Consider the following 22,981-nt stretch of genomic DNA (forward strand, 5'->3'; position numbering starts at 1 on the left):
ACATGAATCATTATATATATTGTTATTGTTACACCACACTATCTCGGGGTTTTTATGAACTCACAAATACCGCGAGAATTCAGATCGCAGGCAAGGTTAACATGCGTGCATTCCCACCAGAAATTCCGTCGAGGGGTGGTGAGAGGTGGGAGGATGGAACGACAATATTTTGGTGTAACGATCGCTCCTCACAAATGAGTAATGAAGCTATCATTATTATTAAGTCATTTAAAATAAACATTTGGACGTTATCCATGAACAGAGCGTTTTTCTTTATTTTGCATCCAACCACGACTTCACATTGACGTATTGAGCAAGTCCTGAAGTTTGGCTCTTGAGTCAGCCGTTCCAAGCGTTGGTCGAGCGGATGCTTGATCCTGTCAATCACTATGAAGCCCCGCCTCTTCCAATCTTCTTCTCTCCGCCCGCTTTCCGAGCGCTGCGCTTGGATGGCTGGACAGGAAGGCAGTAGATGTGCATGGGAAACTTCCGGAAGTAGCTGCTGACCCACGGCCTGGAAGAACACGCGTGACATCACTTGTTGCCTGTCACGTGAGGCGTGCGCGCGCGCGTGCGTACTTTGCGAGCTGCTGGCCGAGGCGCAGCAAGTCAAGGTTGCGCCACATGCGCGCGTTTTCTTGTCGGCGAAGCAAGTCGTCTTGTCGAGCTCGCTGCCGAAACGCTTCCAGTCGCCTCTGGATCGACACCAGCTGCAACACCAACGCGCACACGTGAGCTCGTGAGCTCGTGAGGCCTGGAGACTGCGACCGGGCGAGAGAGGGGGACCTCTTCCAGCAGACAGCCGGAGCTCTGGCTCCGACTCCGGCTCCGGCTCCGGCTCCGGCTCCGGCTCCCGGTCGCCACCTGCTGCTGCCCTTCGTCTTCCTTTTCGCGGGTCTTGGCTGTGCACGGCGGCGCCTTTTGCTGGAGGGGAGAACTGAGTGCGCGGGATGAGAAAAGCCAACGTGAAGCACAGCCCGATCAGCACCACTGGAGCCCAACACACTCCTCATCGCATGCACACGCACACACTTGGACACGAGCGCGTGCACTCTAAAGAGTCTCAAGTCTTCGTCTCTTGAGTGACGCGCAGTTTCCAAGCAGCTTTGTTTTCAGTGGCCTATAATTACTGCCATGTAACCGGGCCGCCTGTCGCGCGTGCGCGTCGCGTGTCACGCGTGACCCCCCTCGCTCACCTGCGGCCCCCGCTGCCCTCCGAGCGGTGGCGGCCGTTTCCCACGATGCTTTGCGCCGCACCGGCTCGAGTGTCACTTGACGACTTGAGACTTCTCTGAGGAGGTGACAAGACACACGCGCGCCAACAAAATGGTGACCATGGCGCCGCGCACGCACACAAACAAACAAAAAAAAAACCCTATAAGTCCATAAATCAAAATGCGGATTGGTTTTCTGGCGGACAGTAGACGAGTTTGTGGGCAAACAATTCAAATGAGTGTCCCAACATGCTTGTCACGCCGACGCTGCTGTACGCGCTCCACGTTGTCATGACTACAATTGCTCAATGTGAAGACTTGGCTCTGATGAAGGTGGAAGTACACGCCGAAACATGTCAGGTAATTAAATGACATAAAATCACGATGGTCTGTTATATATGAATCAACCAAAATATAGAATAACAAGTTAGACAAAATGAATTTAATACAACTTGAACGAATATGAGTCAAGCTGACCTGATTGTGCCCGGCGTCCATTTGCGTCTTCGGTTGTCCGCCGCGTCTTCTTTTCGCTTCTGCCTCGCATCGGCGTGAAGCACTTGGGAAGTTTTTTATTATGAATGAGTCTCATTCACCCGCCTCACCATGCGCGCGTCCGTCTGTGGGAGTCTTAACGAGTGACTGTGCGGATGCGTGTGCGCGCCTGCACAAGCGGAGTCACTTGAGTCAAAACTTGTAGATGTTACCCAATTGCGTTGCTCTATTTCAAGCAGGGCTGTCAAACTGACGTTTTGTGGTGGGCCTCGTCGTGGGTTCCTTCAAACGAATGGCAACTTTTGAAGTCAAAGGCCAGTAAAAAGTGTTCGAACATTCGGACATTGATTTTAATAGGAGGCTTGCTAGCAAAGCAATTTTGGGGCTGTAGCAAGAAAAGTGAAGTTGATACCCAGAATTTGCATCAAATGAGGTGGCGGTCCGGATCTGGCCCCGGCACGTGTGTTTGACACCCGTGATTTAAAGCTAACTAGATGAAGAAAGTGAGGCCTTCAGGTCAAACGTGTGTTGTGGAGAAAACAAAAGCGACGACAGCAGGGCGCTGACATTTTCTTTCGACGGTACTAGCGTAGCATCATTAGCTTCCAAGGCTCACAAAAGCCATTCAGTCAACGTCTTTGAGTCCACAAGATGGAATCAGTTGTTTTTATTGCACAGGACAGGCATGATCATTATTGCCATTTTTGATGACGACCAGGATGATGATGTTCTTTGTATGATGGGCGAGGGGACACATTTAGCGTCAAAGCGTTAGGGCGAGTTGAGTGTGGAGCAGTGCCGTCGATGCCAAATTGTCCCTCGGCTCTTTTCGCTGATCCCGAGTTGATTTCACCGACTCATTTTGTCTGAATGTGATTTCAAGTGTCGCGCTGTGACCGTGAGCGGCGACATAGCTAGGCTAAAAAACCACTTGCTGTGAGATGGCTTCTTCTTCTTCTTGGCTAACGCTAATACTAGTGACGGTGCGTCAACAAGGTTGTTGGGCAGTGGGGAGAAGTCACGTGACCTCAGGTGGGCGGGGCCTTCGTCAAGACTCCGCCCCCGAGTCGCCCATGCTGGCCGCCAGGATCTCCTGCCGCCTCCTCATGACCTCCTGCAGCTCGGAGCCAGACTGCCGCTGAGGGCGCCGGGTGGGCAGCGACCAGAGGAGGACCAAAGTTAGAGCAGGCGCGACACAAACGTCAGCACAGCATCAGCGGCGGCGCTTCGGAGGTGAGGAACAACACGAGCAAGAGCGTGAGCAAGCGCGACAACAGCGGTGAGCAACATCGCCAGCAACAGCCGGAGGAGGAGCAACTCCAGCAAGAGGAATAAGGTGCCAGTTGGAAATTCACCCATCAAGTTGTGTGCTGAGCAAAAAGCCACTTTGAGGGAGGGACACACACACACAAGGTGTGAGGAGGACAGCAAGAAGAAGATACCTGCATGAAGCCATGAAGAAGATGAGAGGAGGCTCAGAAGAAGACCTGAAGAGAGCACACAGCATACTCGCCACACAGCGCAGGCAACGACGACGGCGGCGGCGGCGACCGGGGCAAGGCCCAGCAAACTCAATCCAGCCCTGAGGTTGCGCAAGCGCCGGCGGCGAGCACGTACCTCGAGCGCGGCCTTCTGCACGGCGACCTGGCTGAAGACGCGAGCGCCGTCGTCGGGGCACACCGTTTTCAGCTCGTCCTTGTTGAGCGAGAAGAGCTGCGCCCCCGTCAGCACCCCCAGGCTCCCGATGGTGCTGCGCGCAAACAAACAGGCGGCGCTCACACTTGGCACGGCACGAGCAAAAGTCCCGTCGGCGCCTCGGCTCTCTTCTCGGGCCTTCCCCCCCCCCCGATGCTTGTCCCGGTCCGCCTTTGTTTCGGCCGGCGAGTCTCTCGCCAGGACACATTTTGCCCGACGGGCACTTGAATGCGGCAAGGCGGAAAATGCGGCTGTGCTACTCACACGGGACTGAAAGCTTTGGCCTCCAGCCAGGCGCGCACGTCGTCGGGCGACGACTCGTACGTGATGCTGACGCCGGCAAGGTTGGCGGCGGCGGCGCGTCGCAGCGGGACGCCAAAGTGCTTGTGGGCGCTGCGACCCAACGTCAGCCGCTGCACCAGCTCGTCCTGGACCTCCTCCATGGTGGACTTCCTGCCTAGCCGCACGTTTGGAGAGCACACACACGCACGCGCACACACACCACAGGCAAACAAGTGAACCCTCAAAACAAAGACAACCATTTGAATGCCATTTTCCCCAGATGGGCTCTCTCCTCATTTCATTTGGCGGACACGTATGCGGCGAGGTCAGCCCTTGCCCTCAACACGTACCTTTCCCATTTGTGCTCTCACTCTTAAATGGGCCAAAAAGGACCGCTGACGTCACAATTGAATCTACACGCGTACTCACGGTTGGCGAAGGTCCTCACGCCTGCGCCGGCGTCTGCGGCCTCGCCGGACGCCGTGCCGTCGCTGCGGCTCACGGAGCACTTGGGGCCCGTCTCGGCGGCTACTACGGCGGGCGCCGGCGGTGGCGCGGGGAGGCCGGCGGGGGGCGCCGGCGGGGGGGCGGCTTTGGCGGCAAGGTTTTCCGTCCTGGCGCCGCCGGTCTGCTTCTGAGGGGCGGGAAGGAGACCGTGAGCGTCCGGCGCCGGGGTCAAAGGTCAACGTGCCAGGGTGAAAGGTTACCTCGTTGAGCTCTCCCAGTAATTGCTGCCGCCCACGCACAGGAAAAAAAAAAAAATCAAGCAAACAAACAAAAGCTAACTCTCTCCTCAGTTGCTTTCCTAGCGTTAGCCTTTAGCTTCTGTGCTAGCAAACAAACACGGCAAACCGCGGCTGGGCGAAAACTCCTTCAACTTTCAGCAACATTATTTGGACTATTAGCGGCTCCTGCACGATATGCGGCGTGGAAACTGTGTAATAATTGGAGCACAGGAATTCCACCGAATGTCGTCAGTTTATTTTGGTCAAATCCGCAATGAATTGTGGGTAACCTGCTTCGGCTTCGGGGCCACGGATGCGGGCTCAGCTCAAGTGCGGAGGAAGGGCGCAAAGGGGGCGGGGCGAGGGAGCACTTGGCAGTATCGAGACGCCCTACGCACTCGCACCCTTGGCGGGAATGCGCAAGTGAAGGGCGCAAGCGTGGCGATCGGGATTGTGTTGCAGTTCCGTGGCCAATGCGTGGACATCTTTTTCTTGGGTTTTGTTTGAAAGCTCAGTCAATATTTTACCGTACAAGCCATCAGTTGGTTCTGGGGCGGCTTTTCTTGGTCAACTTCGATGGGGCTTTGAAAACTAGAGCATCTCGGTTGTTTGCCTCCAAGATGAGCGCATCAGCTTTGAACTACTGAAGTTGACCGCCCCCCGCCCCAAAAATAAAAACCCACTGACAGATAAACTTGATTAAAAAAAAACTTGCGTCGCCCAGCCGGACATCAAACGCTAACACACAAGTACAAACAAGGACGAGTCGGACCTGCGAGCCTGTCGGCTTGCAAATGTGCGACTGTCCCTTTAAGAAGCAAAGCGTAGCCACAGCTAAGACCCGCCCCCGCACGCCACCCTACCTTGAACATCTCAAACTCCTTCCGCGGCATCATCAGCTTCACAAACAAAACAGGTCAAGTGGACACACGTGAGCGGGCGTGCGCTCACGTGACTTGTGGGACACTGGGTCACGTGACCTGCGTGGGGGCGGGGCGCACCTGTATGGTGTGACTGTAGACGGGCTCCCCGCGGCCGGTCATGTCGACGGCGGGTGCCGCCGCCTCCAGGATGTTGTTTGGCACATAGCCCAGCGAGCCGTCGCCGTTTCGAACCTTCCACCACTGCTTCCTGTCGTCCAGAACCTGACGGACGGGAGACCGATGGCAAAAAAGCATCGGCGGTGATGGCACATTCCTGCGTTGGGGGGGGGGGTAGGGCACCGGGGGCCTCACCTCCACCAGCTCGTCCTTGAGCACCGACAGCTCGGTGTTGTTCCGCGCCACAAAGTCGTACTTGGATTTGGCAAAGTGTTTGTTTTGCTTCCTGAAAAACAGCTGCCAATCAAGTCGAGGCCACGCCCACAGGGAGTCACCGTCACGTTTTCACGGCGCCCAAGCTAAGGGGGCGGGACCTTTGGGGCATCGCGCCACTCACGCTCGGTGTCCGACGGCGTGCTCGGGCGCGATGTCCTCCTCCCAAGCGTCCCTGCGGGCGGCGAGCGGGCGCGGCCGTGCCTGCATGACAGGAAGCCACGTCACTCTGGCGCCCCCGCCGGCGCCTCGCCAGAGTTGGGCTTCGGGAACGGCGACGGCGGCGTCTCACCTCCTCCGTGCGCGGCGCGTCCACTTCTCGCTCGTCGTCGGCCGGCCCTTCCGTCAGCTGTCGAGTGGGTGGCGGCTCCCAACCGTCGGCGAACACCAGAGGGCACGGCGGGAAGTAGTGATCCTTGGGCCACTCCAACCTACACGCAGTCGGTCCATGTCAGGGCACGCGGGCGGGCGGGCGGACGGACACGCGGCGGGCGGCGGCGGCGACCTGCACTTGGTCCACGCGTCCCCCAGCGTGACCCACAGGTGGCGCTCCTCGGCAGTGCCGGCGGCGTGCAGCAGCTCGATGGCGTCGCGGGTGAGCAGCGGGACCGTCACGCCACGGGCCACTTCGGCGCCGCCCGACGCCTGGACCACCTGCGGCGGGGAAAGGGGGCGGAGCCGTCAGCCAGCCTTCCCGTGGGTGAGTCCAGGCGGGACGGCTCGTACCATTCTCAGCGGGGTGAACAGGAAGTGGAGGAGCTCGTCCGCGCTCGGGTTCTGGATGCGACCGTTCAGTTTGCCCTGCGGAGCCGACGCGCCGCCGGCCGTCAATAATCTGTCGCCGTGACGATCGCGCCCTCACCAACGCGCGCGCGCGCAAGCGGACCGCTCTGACGGCAGTCGACTTTGTGTGAATCGGTCGTCATAGCAACGGTGGCTGTCGGGCGGCCTCACCAGCTGGTTGAAGGCAAACTTGAACTTCTGCAGGCAGTCGAGGAAGTGACGCTGGCCGGGCGGTCGGGAGCGCAGCGTCAGGACGCCCTCTGGTGGACAAAGGCACAGTTGCTGTGGGCGGCCGCGCGCCAGCATGTGCGTGCGTGCGTGCGTGCGTGCGAGCGCCACCTCCGGGACTTCTCTTGTTGTTCTTCTTTTTCTTGCGCTGGGCCAGCTGGCCGCAGGCCTCGGCCGCTTTCTGCAGTTTGCCGATGAAGGCCTCGATGTCGTCCAGCAGGCGGTTGAGGATTTGCTGAGCGGCAAGCAACCTATTAGTCCTCGCACATCGCCGCCGCCCGACAATGTTTGAGCGTGCGCGTGCCACTAAGCAAAGACAGGCGTGTGCCTTTGCGGCGTTTTGTCGTTTTCCCAAACGGCAGCCGCTGCAATTTGCCTTGGTCGCTTTGATTTGGCTTCGTCGTTCAAGCCGACGCGTCGCCAGCCAGCGCGAATGCTGACCGAGGCGCCCGTTTCGGGCCTTCGATGCGGCTAACGTGCGAGCGCGCTAGCATGTTTTGGGAAGCCGGGTTTGAAAGGCGCAAAGTCCAAAGTGTGAGGCCAACGCCTTGTTCCAAATTCTCGTCGACACTGTCGACTGTTTTGCTCTTACCACGTCGCGGTCCACAACGGCCGCCGTCCCGTCCTCTTCCCCCGGCGGCGTCTGTCGTTCGCCTGCGCGCAAAGGCGAGGCGGTGAGCCGGCTTCCCGTTCGGCGAGCGCGGCGGTCGCTCGGCGGTCGCTCGGCTTCCCGTCCGGCGACGCCACTCACCGTGGCGCTCCGACGCGGCGTCGGCGCGGCTCTCGGCGTCCTCCGGACCGGTCGGCGGTTCCGGGGCGGGAGCGGCGGGAGGAGGCGGGATCTCGCCGTCACTCTTCAGGATCATCCTGCACACACACGACAATCCATCCATCAGTCGGTTCGCTTTGGCCAGGCGCCGCCTTTGCGAGACATATTCACAAGCAAAACAACATTTGGAAACTGTCTTGACATTCTTAGTTGCCTATGCTCATTTCTCTTAGCCCGTCTTTGGCATTTTGTGTGAGCATTAGGCTCGAGGAAGATGAAATGGTTTGTTGGAAGATTTGGGCGTGCCAGGCTTCGGCTTCCCAACAATTCTCCTTTGCCCCCGGCTTGGTTTTCTCGCACCTTCACCTGGGAGGAGCAGACCAGAGCGTGAAGCAAGCACGCTGGGCCCCTAACCAGGTCAAGTGACGAAGGGCGAGCGGCGGGGCACATCCGGAAGCGGCGGCGGCGGCCAGGCGGGACTTACTTGAGGACGTCCGGCCGTTTCTTGGGTTTTCCCCCTTTGGCGTCCGTCAGGGCGCTCTGGATGTCGGCGTGGATCAGGTGGGCCTGCGCACACGTGCGCGGCTTAGACGGACGGACGCAAGGCCCGGGGCCGCCCCTCCCCCGGCCCGCGCCGGCCTCACCTTGATGTGGTCGCACTGGAAGAGGTGAAGGTCCGCCTTGCTCTGGCCCGCGTCCTTGCACACCAGCGCCAAGATGGAGTCAAAGCTGCACGCGTTGGTCACCGCCTGGCACTGCTGCACCGAGCTCAGCGGGAACTCCTCCAGCTCGCACTGAAACGCAGGCAAACACCAACTAGGAGAAGTCCAAAAGCAACAAGGACTGGAGGAGCTGTCGCAGGGGGGAAAAAAAAGACCAGGAAAAACACATCGTCCCCCCCCGGCCCGAACAAAAAAAAAAAAAAAGCTGGAGACGAGAACAAGGGGGAAGGTGGCGCGGACGAGCGACCTTGGTGTCGGCGTCGACGAGGCTGACGTGGTGGCGGTGGACCTGCAGCAGCATTTCCTGCGTCCAGATCTTCCCTTTGGCGTCCAGCAGCCGCAGGCGGCGCACGCCGTCCTCCACCGTCAGCAGGCCGGCTTTGCGCTCCAGCGCCAACGTGCTCAGGTGCTGCAAAGAGGACCGTGAGGCACGCCGCAAAACTGCCGCAAAAGCGGCGCGGGTGGACGCCCACCTCCACTTGGTACTGAGACGTGTCCGTGAGGCTGTCGATGCTGCTGGCGCACGCCGCTTTCCTTTGCCCTGACACGCACACAAAAGCATCAGCAAGTGGTCCGCCGTCGCACGCCACGCCCGCGCCGCTCACTTTTCTTGCCATGTCTGGACGAGGAGTGCAGGAAATAATCTTGATCGCTTCCTGTCGACAAAGAGCCGATCGCACAACAGCCGTCATCACTTCAGAGCTAAATTGCCGACGGTCAGCGCCGGTCGTCGACAATCTTCTCCGCGCGTGAAGGAAACTCACCGACGGCAGCTTTGGCGCGGGACTTAGCGTTAGCTTTAGCCTGGGCGGCTTCGGGAGCGTCATGGCCGCTGGCACAAACGCAAACGTTCAAGTTAGCATCAGCAGGATTATTTCCATTATTAGTCATCTTCTTTTTGCAAAATACAACCGCGGTGGACAGAATTCAGGTCCGGGTCAGGTGTCAAAGTCAAGATCAGGGTCGCGGTCTGGGATCCAAATCCGGGTCAGGGTTTAGCCCTGGCGAGAACAAGGTTGTCGTAGGGATGAATCCAAGTCAGGATCCAGATCAAAGTTGAGGTCAAGTGGGAACCAGATCCAGGTTGAGGTCAAGTCCAAGTTCCTGTACAGGTGCGGGCGCAAGTCAAGGTCTAAGCTCCTGGTCCAGGACCAGATTGAGGTCTCGGTCCACGTCTGACTCTCGGTCATGGTTCTGATTTGAGTGTGCCAGCATCGCTCGGTCGGGCTTGATGCAATTAGCGGCGGCGGCGGCGGCTCGAGGATCAGCTTTGGCTTCTCGGGTCAACGTCAGCACAAGTGGCGCCAACCGTGCAGTTGGCGCATGCACGAGCAATGCGCGCGCGCGTGCGCAGCTCACACGGGCAAATCATCTACAGGCGCTGCTCCCGTCAACATTCCCACATGACGCGCATCAAGGCGGGCGCACGAAGCCAAAGCTGACAAAAGGCAACGGGCGCGAAGTAGAAGACTGACTTGGTGTAGGACGAGCCAAAGATGGCAGAGGCGAAGGCTGGCGTCTCATTGCCGTTCATCTTCTTGCTGACGAGCAACTGAAAAGACAAACGCGCGCGCACACAGTGAGACATCCGTTCAAAGCAGACGAGCATTCAAGCGACTGCAAGTGCCAGTGCAACAACGCGTGCGTGCGTGCGTGCGTGTAGCGCGTCACGGGAGCAAAGCAACATGTGCTCAGAAACATCCGTGGCAAGACGAGTGCAAGAACATCAAACTGACAAAAGTGACAAGAGCGAAAGGACAACATGTCAACGAGTGCCGCCGCTTTTCCCACCGCGGTCTTGGCTTCAGCGTTTACTCAGCCGGCCATTTGAGCTTCAGTATCCATGGCAACAGACGCCGGCCAGGTGACGCCACAGGTACAAACTTGCCCGGCGGTCCTTGTCGGCAAATGTTCTCAGCATCAATTCATAATGCTGCGCCGACACGACGCAAAAGAAAAAGAAGGACGGCGGCACGCACGCACGCACGCGCGCACGCACGCACGCACAAGACTCAGCATGCAGCCCCTCCCCTCCCTCTGCATCCAGTTACCCCGGAGACGGAGAGCGGCTCAGCCAGCACACAAACACGGACTTGGAAATGTCGTCATGGTAACTGACACTTCCACACAACACGTCACGACTGTGTGGCAGTCCAGTGACTGACGTATGATCAAAGTCCTCTTCGAGCCCCTCCCCTTCCTGTTCGCACGTGTACGGAGGCTTTGAGTTTGAATGGAGACAACACAACAGCTGTTGCGCACAAAACAACCACCAAGTAAGAAGATAAGAAGCTTTGGACACAAACGCTGACACACGCTCACAAACACAAGCGCAGTTGAGGCTGGAACATTGAGCTCTGCGCATGCGTGTGCGTGCACGCGTGTGTCAGATCTGACTACTAAGCAACGTTTCCAAAATTCCGACACTAACACTTCATCACATCACCGGGCCCAATCGAGCAACGTGTATTCTGCCTGTTAGCACTTTTGGCCGTTGCCGTGATGACCGGCGGGAAGCGGCGAGGTCACTGACCTTCGACAGGAAGCGGGCCGCAGGAGGGGTCACCCAAAGGTCACGCGCGAGCGTTGCGGCAGAGCGACGACATCGGCAAAACGGCGAGAAGCTCAAAAGCGCCCGGAGTCACGTCGTGAAAGGCGAGCAGCCGCCGCCCCAGTAAATCCTCCTTGGGGGAGGTCGCCTCGCAGATGGCTTAAGCTCCTCGGCACGCGCGCGGCACCTGACGGGGGAGGAGCCTAAAACAGGAAGTCCACACATTTACTGGTCACATTCAGACTGTGTGAGAAAGGTGCGTTTGTGGACAGTTGCCCTTTGCTTTGCGTTCACACACACGCAGCAAGATGACCTTTGCACCTGTAAACGTGGAGAAGAACAAACATGGCCCCTGGCAGAAGATCAAACCAGATGTTGCGTAACATTCAAGGGGGGACCAGTTGGGGCTCCCCCGCCTCAAGGGCGTCGCCTCAAGCTTTTCGCACTGCGGCACAGCACCTGTGTCGAGTGCCCCGCTGGGCCGTTTTTCACCCGTCGACACACTCGGCCGCCATCTCGAAGCATTCTGCTCGTTGACAAACATGTCAGCACTGTTCTATGTGCCATCCATTTGCAGGAAAACAATCCTTCTGCTTTTTTAGCCACGGGCTGCTGTGTTTTTTCAGGACCGATACAGACTAGCGGCAATCAAGGATGTCCTCGAGAAACCGATACTTGGTGCCCATTTTCATTTGCAGTAAAACGGGAACATGTCGGCGTCCAACTGTTGCACAACACAAACTCCAACAATGAACTTGGTTGAAATGCCTTCAAGCAGGTTTAGACTTCTCACATTTGCAACATGTGATGCATTTTGCTATTGTAATATCCTTATAAAAATAAATGGAATGTCCACATAGCAGGAATGCAGCTTTTAGTCTTGTTTTACTTCTTGCAGGAACGACAGCAACATGGCTTGGACTACTTGCTCTCTTCTTCTACATACGGAACCTAACTTGTCTAACAATACCCGTCTGCCACCTACTGGACTTTCTCTAGTATTACTTCTGAACAGTTGTCACTATACCACAGTTATCTGAAACAAAATCGTTTTCTATTTGTATCAAAGTGCAGGAAGCTCACGCAGGCTCAGCAAAAGATTTTATAAAGTTCGATCAATACGTAAACAACAACAAAATCAAGTTTTCTAAAAGGTCAAGACAACGGAACTGTTCATTTTTCGCCAGTCTTTGAAGTGCAACTCAGAACCTAATGCGCAACAGGGAGTTGTCAGCATCAACAGCATTTCTTCAGAAGTTCCAAGGGAATTCAAACAATTGTTGTCCGAAGCGGACTCAATTCGAAACTTACCGGTCGTCTGATTGCAAAAAAAAAAAAAAAAAAGGCCGACTATCGTTCGATCCCTCCTTTTATCGCTTCCTTATTTTGTTCTCGACTTAAGAAGGCTGCTGATGTTCAAAGTGTGTTTCGGTGACTTCCAATACTTGGGCAAGTTTCAGTAATGAAACGCGCGTCTGGTTTTCGTGAACACCGCGACGCGAGCAGACCGGCTGGCAAAAGTTGGACAACGTGGAGCCAAGGACCCTCAAGGAGTCAAAGACGACGTCAGTCACTCTTTGCCTTGGCTGCTTTCAACAAGCTGGCGTCATATCATCACAAAACAAGTCTTCGCTTCGCAAGAACCCTGAACTAACAGCTCTGTGTGTGTGTGTGCGTGCGTGCCAGGTGTCGCTCCGCAGCTCAGAGAGGCCCCGAAATGACAGCCGAAGCCGAAGCCGAAGCCGAAGCCGAAGCCGGGTCCGGCTAACGGGCCCGACTGTCGACGAAACTCAACTGCAGCTTGGCTCCGCACGGTTCTTTCGACCGGAAGTGGGACACTTACCTTTTTAAGTCCCAGCCTGAAGACTGCAAGGCAACTCGACCGGTGACTGACGGGCGGCTAGTAGGACCCAAAGGTAGCCCGGAGTTTTGACCGGCTTGCCCATTTCGAGCACTGGCTGGTCTGACAAAGTCCCTGAATGATGAACGAAAGGCAGCTAGTAGGGGAAGCAAGCTTTGCCCTTGACTGATGTTGATTGCAACGGAAAAGAAAAAGCAAGGACACGCGATTGCGATTGTCGCTGATCGGTGTTGCAGCGGACACGAACCATGTTCTTGCTAAACGCGGCCTTGGCACAAATCGCTCCCAACAATTGGTGGTCTGGTAGTAGGACCGCAGCTAACGAATATTTTGCCATTACACTTAATCTAAAATCTTTTTTAGAGCCCTCAATTGATGATTTGACGTTATTTCAGGACCCAAAGAAAGTCTGGAAGACGAGTCAATTCAGCCGTTACACCTGCCTGCAACAACTTCAAAATAAAAGCGTGTCTAGGCATTAATGTCCACATATTATTTGCTAAGGTTGATTTTTAAATTGGCCGTCTTACCACATTGGCGGCGCGTTACTGCCATGCATATCATTAACAACTTGTTAGCTTGACTTCTTGGCAGGGTACGCGTAAAAAAGTGGAAAAAATGCTTTTTATTCTTTTTTTAATCAAGATATGCGAAATACTCGATGATTCGTTTCTGCCCTAGCTGGTTGGGAAATGCTTCCATTGTCCACAAGAGGGCCCTGTGAACATTGGCGGTGTGCTTTGTTGTCACCGTGGAGGCAACCCGTTTTATTGATCACATTCTTGATAGGGCCCCCAATCCTCGAAGGGACATGATTCAGCACACTGAGAATTTGCTTGGATATGAGTCATGATTTCAATGTTGTTTCAATGTCTGCCTAAGCAACACGTCATCTTCCACACACACACACACAAGGCACACAAAACTAAAAACCGGCGCCCTCATCTTACGAGTGTGCGTGACTTGGGTTAGGACACGCGGATGAGCTCCAAGCTGGCAGAGAAGCGGTCTCGCGCGGCCACCTTGGCCAGGTCGTTTTCAGTCCAGCCATGACAACTTCGGGTCTTCTCAAAGTTGCTCTCCTCGTGCCAACTCCTGCGAGAGTCTCCCCGGTCGGCCGCCGGAGGCCGCCCTCGCCGCCGCACCGCCTCCGGCCCGTGACCGCAGGCATACGCCGCCGTGGAGTAAAAGCGCGCCGTCTCCAAGGAGGAGAGGCAGTGGCGGCCCCCCAAGTGGGACGGAGACGGTCCCGGCAGGATGTCCGAGCGCCACCCTTTGAGGGCGCCGCCGGGTCCCGACGGGCACTGCTGGCAGCGCGGCAGTCCGAAAGGGAAGCCGGACGCTGCCGGCCGTCCGCACACCTCCTCCTTGTCCGGACTTTGCTCGGAGACCTCCTCCACGGGGGAGAAGTGACCGTCCCCCGCCGCGCCCGCCTCGCCGTACGTCTTAAAGTCCAGCGAGAAGCGGCGCTTGGGGCGGGCGCCGTCCTCCAGACGAAGGCTGCCCAGGGCCCGCGCCAGCAAGCGCTCGTCGGGCGGCGCCGGGCGCTCCGGCCGCTCCGGGAGCCGCCGTCCGGCCGGGACCTCGCGCCGCGCTTCTCGGGAGATCATCTTCTCGAAGTCCAGCAGCTGACCCAGGAAGTTGAAGTTGGGCGAGATGCTGGGCCTCTTCTCCTTGACAAACCTGCGGGCGGGCGGACGGACGACACAAGAGTCAGGAGCTTGGCGAGCCGCGCCCGGCGGGGGCGGGGCGGGGCGGGGCGGCGGGGGCCACCTGTACGCCTCGTCCAGAGACATGTCCATCCGCTTCATGATGTACGCGATGGCGATGGTGGCCGAGCGCGAGATCCCCGCCAGGCAGTGGACCAGCACGCACGCGTCCGACGCTTTGGCCTCCTCTGAAACGCACGCGCCAACACGCACATGAAAGGGGCGCGCGAGCGGCAGCGGAGAGTCACGTGACGGCTTGCTGACCGATGAAGTCCAGCGAGGCGTCCAACCAGGGCAGGATCTTGTCGCAGAAGCCGTCGTTGACGGGAACCCTCAGGAAGCGCGAGTCGGGGATGAAGTCGGGTTTGGGGCAGGTGTTGCTGGCGTTCAGCACGTAGGCGATGGCGTTGCGCTGCATCGCTTCCTGTGACCGACGCGCAGGCCTCATGTCAGGTGACCTGTGACATCGACACGGACAGCGAGCGCCGGTACCTTGTTGAGGACGTCGCGCTGGCAGCCCAGGTACAAGTGCGGCAGGATGCGGGTCGGGCCCGGGGCTGCGGCCGGCGGCGGCGGCGGTTGAGACAGCGGGCGCGGCGCCCACGCAGACTGCTTCCCCTCGCACAGGCAGGCAAACTGGCGGGAAAACTCAGAGAAGCCGCCTGCCACACACAAACAACAAAAGGGGACCCCGGGAGTGTGTGCGCCGAGGTTATTGGAGTTTGCCAAAATTGAAAAAACATTTTCATCCACCAAAGTAATGCTCCTAACAAAACGACATCTTGCGTTGACAAAACTAGCAACGGCAACTGAGGAGCCTTTGCCGAGGATTTGAAGCGCATCGATTTCGGAATTGGAGCGGCAGGAAGGCGGAAGCTCGGCCGGGACGTGCCTACGCGCGCCGCCGCCGCCTGGCGGCAGCCGATCCGCAGAGACAACGTACTTGAAGCCACTTGACGTGTTTGTCGGGGCTTCCCAGCTTTCTTGCTAGCTAGCCAGCTCGCTAGCACGCGCTCTCCTTTCGTGGTCCGGGAAGAAACGGAGAAAACAAACACCCAGTGCAACCGGGTTGATCTTTCTGGAAGTGTCGACGACAGGTGAACGCAAGTGTCTTGCGGTCTGGCGTGTGGCCCACTGGTCAACTCAAGGCGGCTTTGCACTTTTGGCAAACGAGCTGTGAAGCCAGACGTCGGCCTTGTGATGCGACCAACTTGAGAAGCGTTGCGCTGCTTCTACTGCAAAGTCGGTGGGCTCCTATACAGGACTTGCATTTGATTTGCGGACACTTGTTTTGGAAACAATAGTTTTGGTCAGTTCTTAGTCCACAGTACTTACTGTGGTGTTTTTTCCATCTTGCACACAGAAACTACTCAATCTAATCAAAGGCCAACTAAAATGAGGCATTACAAAGCAAAACAGAAACGTAGCGTGTGTTTGCGCACATTGCGAATGTTGCAAACACTCGCCAACCTTGGCCGCTCAGTCAGATACGGGCTTCAAACTAAAACAACCGAACCGACGCACCGGCTGTGCAAACCAATTGCAACCAAACACGAGTCCAACAGAAAGGAAAAGTCAAGCTCAAGAGCGCCGGCGCGACTCACCGGCCAGCAGCTGCACGGACGGGAAGTGCGGCTCGAGCTTGAGCAGCAGGACGCTGGCGAAGGCGTCCCGACGCAGAGCGGACGCGTCCCAAGAGTTGTCATCGTAGACCACCACGCGTAGGCCCGCCTCCAGCGCCAACTGCACAAACAGGAAGTGCCACGTGTCGTGAGCGACAATGTTGGAAGCGCCGGGCGGCCGTCCGGGCGGCCGGTGGTCACCTGCTTGCCGGCGGCGTGGCGCAGCACGTCTTTGACGTGAACTTTGTCCTGCTGCAGTCGGCGCTTGAGCAGCTTGGAGGCGTTGACGTTGACGGCGTCGGCGATGTGCGACGCGTTGAAGTCCACGAAGGGTCGGCTGTCGACCAGCAGCACGCCGCCGCCCGCGACCCCGCGACCCCCCTCTAGCAAGCTCGCCAGCACCTCCGCCGCCAGGGGCCGCATTCTGTCGGGCCTCGGCGTGCCCGCCGCCAATCGCGCTTCTGCCATGTCACGACGGCAAACGTCCTCCTGATGACATCATGGCGCTGATGTCACACATGACATGCCCTTGAACAAATGACACAAAAAAAGCATTACTTGTTCATGAAATATTGAGGAGTGAAGGCTGTCAACGCAGAACAAAACATCATTCGTGTTGCAATAGTTGACCTTAGTGACCCAATAGTTCAACATTCAGGCAGTCTGAACTCTGAAGGGAGAGTTGGGGTGACGTTAGCCGAGTAGCTAACTAGCCGATTAGCCAAGTGTCAAAGTTCAAAAGTGTGCGTCTCAGAGGCCTCAACATCGTTTTCGATGTTGAGCTTACTATACCAAAGAGAGGCACCTCAAGTTCATCCAAAAAAGCACGATTCCAGACAAGTTGTCGTGACGTCACCACGCGTCGTCCACTCGTTGACGTGTTGAGCGAAATTCGAGCAAATGTAGCGACTCACCGCTCGAACGTTCGACGTCAGAGTCGTTCGAGGCCCCGGGCCGACTCGAACCCCGACTGTAGCCGAACAAGCAGAACGTTTTACTTGCGTTGTCTTTTCGTCCAAACTTTTGTCCGTGTCCAAAGGCGATGAGGTCATGGCGGAGAAAAGAAAAGCATTACGTCATCCCGACGAGCTGGAGCCTCTTAAAGGCGCAGGCGCACTGAATATGTGATATTGTTCGTTAATTCATTCAGTAATGTTAAAAAAAGACGCAGGGACAAAATTAACAGAAAAAAGTGAAAACGAAAATGTGTAGTCACACACACGCGGGCTCTTTAGAAAGATTTCAGAATTGTTTACATGATGCTTCTTTTTAAAACGGGAGGATTTTGTTCATGTTCAAGATGCATTTTCCTCATTTCTTTTCGGGCAAATGATGTTATCTTCACAAATGTAAATATCAGAAACCTACTTTTACACTACGGCAATGGCACTGTCTCCAATATCGAGCAAGCTGAGAAAAGAGTCCAGGAACAAAAAGGTCCTAAAAACCATTACGTCTAACAGTCGTACTAGTACGACTAGTACTACTATGTGTAAAAAAAAAAGTACATTTTTCGAACCTAAAACCGCGAGCATTTCTGTTGTTAAAAAAACAATACACGTGAACAAACGCTAATAAAACTAGTAGTTCTATTGCACACTGAAACTCGAGTAGTTCTGAACTACTATGCGTGTAGACGAACAGATGTTTCATACAGTGCGTGGTTTAAAATTCATGATATCATCACTGTCTGTCAATAATGCGACGCAGTACTTCAATCTTTATACTCACACGAACTGTACCGGCCAGCATAATTAAACGAGAATGTTTCACAGTTTCGTACGAGTAGGACTGATGGGAAGCGGGCTCCCTCTGGCGGTACACGACAGAATCACAGAATCCAATCCTCAGACACCGTGCGCCAACTTCAAGTGGCTTTAACTTTCTACCTTTAGCCCTTTAACGTGAGACTGACAGTTTTCTGCTGTTTTCCAGTGTCTATTGTATGCATTATTTTCCGTTGATTTATTGCTTTCACTTGTTCTATCATTGCTATTTTGTTTTGTCATGAGCAATAAAGTTTTGACAAAAGGGAGAGGCGTGGTCTATGACGTAATCGTCGGGGTGCTCGGCGACGCTTGCGCTGTCATCTTGCTTGCCTCTTGTTGTTGTTGTTGTTTGCGTTTTCCTGTCACTTTTGACACCATCTGAGAGCCCGACGAACGAGGCCGAGATAAACGCGAAGCGAAGCGAAGCGGAGGCGAGCGAGCGAGCTGCCAAAAGGCTCGCAAACTATCCGACATGGACGAAAACAACAAGGTGAGCCGAGCCGAGCCGAGCCGAGAGGCGGACATGTTTGACACGATGACGTAATGGGGGAAGGAGCGCTTCCCCTAATCGGCGCTAACTGCGAACTTGCGTCATGAAGTCCGACCTTCGAGTCCAGCACGAAGGCGCTTCCGTGACGTCGCGTGACGCTGCGAGCGTTGTGTGCAGATGCTGGCGGCGGGCAAAGCCAAGAAGCCCGGCAAGCGCGGCCGCAAGCCGGCCAAGATCGACCTGAAGGCCAAACTGGAGCGAAGCCGCCAGAGCGCCAGGGAGTGCCGCGCCAGGAAGAAGCTGCGCTACCAGTACCTGGAGGAGCTGGTCTCCAGCAAGGAGAGGGCCATCTGCGCGCTCAGGGAGGAGCTGGACATGGTGAGCGTCCACAAACGGCCGGGCCCCGGCGCCCTGCCAAGGCCGACGCTGATGTTGCGCGTTTGCTTGCAGTACAAGCAGTGGTGCTCGGCCATGGACCGGGGCAAGATCCCCTCGGAGATCAAAGCCCTGCTGACGGCCGACGACCAGCACCGGGGGCCCGCCACGGGGGGAAGCGGCACCAAAACGGCCAAGAGCGCCAAGAACTGAAACGGCCGCCGCCGTCCTGAAATCCTGAAATTCCGCCTCACGTGAAGGACGCGTCCTCCTGACTTTGCAAAGTTTGAGCCGTCCGCCCATCCCAGCTAGCTGACTGAGGGGCGAGAGGCCGAGTGGACGCCGGCCACTCGCAGGACACGTCCAGACACGCCAGCGTCTCCACATGCAAACTATTTGCAGCAGTGCTTCAGAAGTCTTGTCACCACGTTCTTCTTGAAATTCACAAAAGTGAACAATAAAAACAATCAACTCCACAATTGTATGTCGTTCAGTTAAGCGAAATCAAATCGGAAATCGCGCTTGTGCCAGATCGGGTCGGGAAAGGTCGCTTAGAGGCCGGATGTGCGATGAGCGACATTTAGCGACGCGTCCGTTCAAATCGTTGCCGTCCAACAAAAAGGAAGCCAAGTCACCTTTTTCCCTTTGGCGTGGTTGGTTGCGTGTTGTAGTCGATCGCAGGCTCAGGCCAATGGCATCATTTGGAGGAAAAAGCCTCCAACGGAACAACGGCGTGCGGGGACGACCCCCTTCCTGTTTTCGGGGCGTCAAAGCGCCCGCGGACCTCGCAAAGTCGGACCGGTTCCGATCGGAAACGCCAACCTCCAAACGGGTCACCAAAATCTTTGCCCTGACTTCCCGACGGGAAGCAGCAAGCGGTCGGCGCGCAACGCCCTTAGCTTGGAACTAGCGTCAATGCATGTTGCACGTACCTCGGGCCCAAAGTTTCCCAGCTAGCTGCGCCTTTTGCTGGCCAATGTCGCCGACAGGAAGTCGCTCCCATGCTGCGTCCTGTTTTCTTGCAAGGGTGCTCGCGTCGCTCGTTTGAGTTTGTCGGAAAGGGAAACGTCGTCAGCTGATCCTGGTCGGGTAAACAAAATTGTGTTGGTCTTCCTCAGCGACCATTCAGTCACGTTTGTCGGCGTGGAACGCGAGAACCTGGGCACGCTAAAAATCCAAACTTGGCATCTTTCCTCTTAAGCGACCATTCGTCGATGTTTGCCAATGCGTAATTGAAACGGGCCACGCTCGCTTAGCCAAAGAGCGAAGCTCACGAACGAGTTAGCTTTTGCAACGACCAACGCTAGCGAGGCGGCGGAAGACCCCGAAAAGAAATCAAAGACACAAGGGAAAAGCAAGAGTGGAACACTTCATCTGATTAAGGACGAGAAAGGTGTGGCGCGCTTGCAAAATGGCTGCCACATGCCACATCACAGGTCGATCTGGCGTACAAGCAGCGCTCAGAAATGCATTTCTTGACAAAAGCCCTATTTCGCAATCTGTCCAAAAAATGCAATTAGCATCTTTAGCAATCAGGAAAGGTCATTTGGGAAACGGGAACAATAGCACTTGACAACTTTTTTTCTTTTTTAATCTTGGAAACAATTATTGATAAATCACCGGCAATCATTCAAATACGCATACTAGTCAAACAAACGCCAAAGGAAATTGCGTGTAGCATTCTTGATGGACCGATTACACAAACGAGCCGGCCGGAAACATTCGAGTTTGTCGGTCGAGGGAAAACAGCCCTTTCGAGTGCTCGGCCGTCAGCTCCGCGCACCGAACAGTGCAAAGGTCGATGGGTGGAAGCCAACGGACCCCCGGGTTCATGTTTTGTACAGACCCCAGGGGGCCCGGGCGCCTCAGTTTGCCGACCGCACCTCGGTTAGCTGGGCGCGCTACACAAAAGTGTTGTGGGCGCTGGCGGTCCAGGCCAGTTTCTTCTGGTTTTTGGCGCCGCGCTCAAAGCTTTCGTATGCGGCGTCCTTGGCGTTGACGGGCACGTCGAGCACGCCCACGTAGTTCTTCTTGGCCAATCGGGAGCTGGCCGTGATGGTGTAGGCGTTGCTGCGGTAACACTTGATGGAAGACATGCAGAAGGTTTCCCGCATGCCGCGTCGGAAGTTGGCGTTGTAGACCGAGTACAAGGTGGGCTTGGAGGCGGCCGAGCTGAAGGAGATCCAGGCGACGGCGGCGAAGAAGAGCAGCCCCCGCCGCCGCCGCCCGCCCTCCTCCTCCTCGTCCTCCTCCTCCTCCTCCTCCCGCGGGTGCCACAGCTGCGCCAGGTAGAAGGGCGTCCACGTCACAAAGAAGAGCCAGTTGAGCACCAGGAACATCTTGATGGTTTTCACCTTGGTGCGAGGAACCGTGTTCATGGTGCGCCGCACCGTGTGGCCGTCGGCGCCGAACCTCCAGATGTGGCGCACCACCCGCCGGTAGAAGGACACGATGAGCCCCGCCGGGAGAGCGAAGCCCAGGAGGAGGTGGGCGGCGGCGTAGCAGACGCCGCCCCGGCTGCCGGGCAGGAAGAAGCGGCAGTGGCGGCCGTCGGCCGGCGCGGCGCCGTAGAAGTAGAGGCACGGCGCCACCAGGGCGGCGTCCAGCAAACAGGACGCCAGGATCATCTTCTTGGCCTTCTCGCGAGACACCTTGAAGCTGAGCGGGTACACGATGCTGTAGAAGCGGTCCACCGAGATGGACAGCAGGACGTAGGCCTGCACGCCGGGGCACAGGTGCTGCACGTAGCGGGCCGCCGCGCACGCCGCCGCGCTCAGGGGCCAGCGCCCCCACGCCACCTGCACCAGGGCCAGGGGGGCGCCGCCCACGCTCAGGAGCAGGTCGGCGCAGGCCATGGCCACCACAAAGTAGTTGGTGGTGGACTGCGTGCGCCGGCTGCGCTGGATCACCAGGCACACCAGCGCGTTGCCCAGGACCGACACCAGCCACAGCGCGCCCAGCACCAGCGCCAAGGCCGCCACCTCGCCCGACGTCAGCCCGTCCTCCTCCGCCGCCGCCGCCGCCCGCGCCCAAGGCCAGGTGCCGTTGGGCCCGCCCGCCCCGGGCGGAGCCCGGCGGCCCGGGGCGGGCGCCGCCGTGCCGTTCTCCGTCCGCGAGTAGTTGAAGGACGCCGGGTAGGAGAAGGCCGGCGCGAAGAGCGAGCGCTCCATGGCCACCGTGTTGGCCCACGCGTACACCATCTGAAAGGCACGCACGCAGCTTAGCGTTAGCATGCTGGCATGCACGGCAGGGTCAACGAAGAAGGGCAGGAGAGGGACGATCCGATGCTCCGTTTTTTTCAAAGATCAAAAACGTTCCTTGCTTCCTTCTTCCTGAGCGTTCTGCCAGGACGAGGGCAGGGGTGCTCAAGCCCGTTTTCCATCCCTGCCTAGCTGAACGCACTTGACGCACAATGATCGCAATCGCTACCGGGCTTGTGCGAAGCTGGCTGATGATTTGAATCAGGTGTGTTGCAGGCAGGGAGAGAGAGATGGCAAGCAGGCTGGATAGGAACTCTTGAGGACCGGGATTGAGCAACCCTGGATTAGGGCAAGCAAACGAATATTGCCCCCCCCCCCCCGGACGACCAATCGGCACTATCGGCCCTGAAAAAACATCTCGGGTCCGTCTCGAATTTCCACGTCACTTAGCAGGCTAAGAGCTAACGGGAAGCGGCGGGAGCGCACACTCGTGATGGCTCGAGCCCCGCCCCCTGCGATTTAAGTCTCATCAATTAATTAGGCAAGAAGGCCTCAACCTCATCATCGTCAACGGTGGGCTCATGCACGTCAAGCGCGCGCGCGCGCGCACGCACGTACCTCCCAGCGAGGCGCCAAGCAGCCACACGATGATCCAAACAGCTGATGATCGACGAAGCGGTCAGTGCGGGAGGCGACGACGACCAAGCGTGGGGAGAGGCGACTGGGTGTCCATCACGTCCGTGTTGTTTGCTGGAGGAGGAGGAAGGTGATGAAGATGAGGAGGAGGATGAGGAGGAAGAGGGTTCCTGGGCCGTACCAAGTCATGTGTGACGGGGGCACCCGGCCCCCAGGCGACAAACAACACCCTCCCAGATCTTAAACATGAAACAATTTATCACGTCCTTGGTAGAACGACAGGATGTAGGCATTCATACGTGCAGATTTGCACACACGCACGCGCACGCACGCACGCACAGACAATATCCACACATCTTGATATCTGCACACACATATACAGCGGTCGCTTACGAGAAAAGAAGTCACAGTCAGTCGCTGTCGCAGCATGTCGTCACCGTGGCAACATCAGCAGCAGAGGGCTGTCGCCATGGCAACCGGCAAGGGGGGCGTGGGATGAGGGCTCACGTCACATGACTTGCCTGTCAATCGCTTTTCACCGG

At 57.0% G+C, this 22,981-nt stretch overlaps 5 protein-coding genes and 1 long non-coding RNA gene across 6 annotated transcripts; 2 read left to right on the forward strand and 4 right to left on the reverse strand.

Annotated features, from left to right (window-relative positions):
* Positions 1 to 254: 254 nt before the first annotated feature.
* On the reverse strand, positions 255 to 2,215 carry LOC147126263 (uncharacterized). The gene is made up of 5 exons (XM_086022312.1): positions 1,692 to 2,215; positions 1,197 to 1,291; positions 787 to 937; positions 580 to 710; positions 255 to 514 (listed from the first exon to the last, which is right to left on the reverse strand). Exons 1-5 carry the CDS (start codon positions 1,710 to 1,712, stop codon positions 388 to 390), a joined length of 525 nt encoding a protein of 174 aa, XP_085878438.1. The 5' UTR covers positions 1,713 to 2,215; the 3' UTR covers positions 255 to 387.
* A 146-nt stretch (positions 2,216 to 2,361) lies between these two features.
* Positions 2,362 to 12,599, reverse strand: eps8a (EGFR pathway substrate 8a, signaling adaptor). The gene is given in 26 exon segments (XM_086022306.1): positions 2,362 to 2,760; positions 2,762 to 2,847; positions 3,327 to 3,459; positions 3,669 to 3,861; positions 4,116 to 4,320; positions 4,394 to 4,417; positions 5,275 to 5,310; positions 5,413 to 5,556; positions 5,647 to 5,737; positions 5,849 to 5,928; positions 6,017 to 6,155; positions 6,230 to 6,378; positions 6,451 to 6,525; positions 6,679 to 6,767; positions 6,847 to 6,970; positions 7,328 to 7,389; positions 7,487 to 7,602; positions 7,989 to 8,071; positions 8,149 to 8,298; positions 8,474 to 8,635; positions 8,700 to 8,767; positions 8,832 to 8,882; positions 8,991 to 9,058; positions 9,702 to 9,778; positions 10,760 to 10,980; positions 12,089 to 12,599. Coding segments are annotated over 24 exon segments (2,589 nt in total). The 5' UTR covers positions 9,761 to 9,778; positions 10,760 to 10,980; positions 12,089 to 12,599; the 3' UTR covers positions 2,362 to 2,558.
* On the forward strand, positions 11,980 to 13,130 carry LOC147126265 (uncharacterized). The gene is made up of 2 exons (XR_015084734.1): positions 11,980 to 12,342; positions 12,464 to 13,130. It is a non-coding gene; the product is annotated as an uncharacterized LOC147126265 (long non-coding RNA).
* A 114-nt stretch (positions 13,131 to 13,244) lies between these two features.
* On the reverse strand, positions 13,245 to 17,436 carry dusp16 (dual specificity phosphatase 16). Its single transcript, XM_086022310.1, has 7 exons — positions 16,884 to 17,436; positions 16,171 to 16,497; positions 15,952 to 16,090; positions 14,840 to 15,009; positions 14,612 to 14,771; positions 14,412 to 14,535; positions 13,245 to 14,321 (listed from the first exon to the last, which is right to left on the reverse strand). Exons 2-7 carry the CDS (start codon positions 16,435 to 16,437, stop codon positions 13,607 to 13,609), a joined length of 1,575 nt encoding a protein of 524 aa, XP_085878436.1. The 5' UTR covers positions 16,438 to 16,497; positions 16,884 to 17,436; the 3' UTR covers positions 13,245 to 13,606.
* A 575-nt stretch (positions 17,437 to 18,011) lies between these two features.
* On the forward strand, positions 18,012 to 19,082 carry crebl2 (cAMP responsive element binding protein-like 2). Its single transcript, XM_086022313.1, has 3 exons — positions 18,012 to 18,228; positions 18,406 to 18,606; positions 18,679 to 19,082. The coding sequence occupies exons 1-3, from the start codon at positions 18,211 to 18,213 to the stop codon at positions 18,814 to 18,816; spliced, it is 357 nt and encodes a 118-aa protein (XP_085878439.1). The 5' UTR covers positions 18,012 to 18,210; the 3' UTR covers positions 18,817 to 19,082.
* An 877-nt stretch (positions 19,083 to 19,959) lies between these two features.
* Positions 19,960 to 22,981, reverse strand: gpr19 (G protein-coupled receptor 19). The gene is made up of 3 exons (XM_086022311.1): positions 22,833 to 22,981; positions 22,422 to 22,553; positions 19,960 to 21,803 (listed from the first exon to the last, which is right to left on the reverse strand). Exon 3 carries the CDS (start codon positions 21,801 to 21,803, stop codon positions 20,505 to 20,507), a length of 1,299 nt encoding a protein of 432 aa, XP_085878437.1. The 5' UTR covers positions 22,422 to 22,553; positions 22,833 to 22,981; the 3' UTR covers positions 19,960 to 20,504.

The sequence above is a fragment of the Filicampus tigris genome, chromosome 22 (assembly GCF_054856515.1).
Source record: "Filicampus tigris isolate MCC_2025a chromosome 22, RoL_Ftig_1.0, whole genome shotgun sequence".
NCBI lineage: Eukaryota > Metazoa > Chordata > Actinopteri > Syngnathiformes > Syngnathidae > Filicampus > Filicampus tigris.

Bases quoted from the DNA above. Each gene is read 5' to 3' on its own strand.
- dusp16 (XM_086022310.1), bottom strand. From the start codon at position 16,437: ATGGCAGAAGCGCGATTGGCGGCGGGCACGCCGAGGCCCGACAGAATG. The intron at 15,010-15,951 runs GTGAGTCGCGCC...TGTGTGTGGCAG, and splicing joins GTCCGTGCAGCTGCTGGCCG to GCGGCTTCTCTGAGTTTTCC. The intron at 14,772-14,839 runs GTACCGGCGCTC...CGTCGGTCACAG, and splicing joins AGCGCGACGTCCTCAACAAG to GAAGCGATGCAGCGCAACGC.
- crebl2 (XM_086022313.1), top strand. The intron at 18,607-18,678 runs GTGAGCGTCCAC...GTTTGCTTGCAG, and splicing joins TCAGGGAGGAGCTGGACATG to TACAAGCAGTGGTGCTCGGC.
- gpr19 (XM_086022311.1), bottom strand. From the start codon at position 21,803: ATGGTGTACGCGTGGGCCAACACGGTGGCCATGGAGCGCTCGCTCTTC.
- LOC147126263 (XM_086022312.1), bottom strand. From the start codon at position 1,712: ATGGACGCCGGGCACAATCAG. The intron at 711-786 runs GTCCCCCTCTCT...TTGGTGTTGCAG, and splicing joins CCGGCTGTCTGCTGGAAGAG to CTGGTGTCGATCCAGAGGCG. The intron at 515-579 runs GTACGCACGCGC...GTGTTCTTCCAG, and splicing joins CTCGGCCAGCAGCTCGCAAA to GCCGTGGGTCAGCAGCTACT.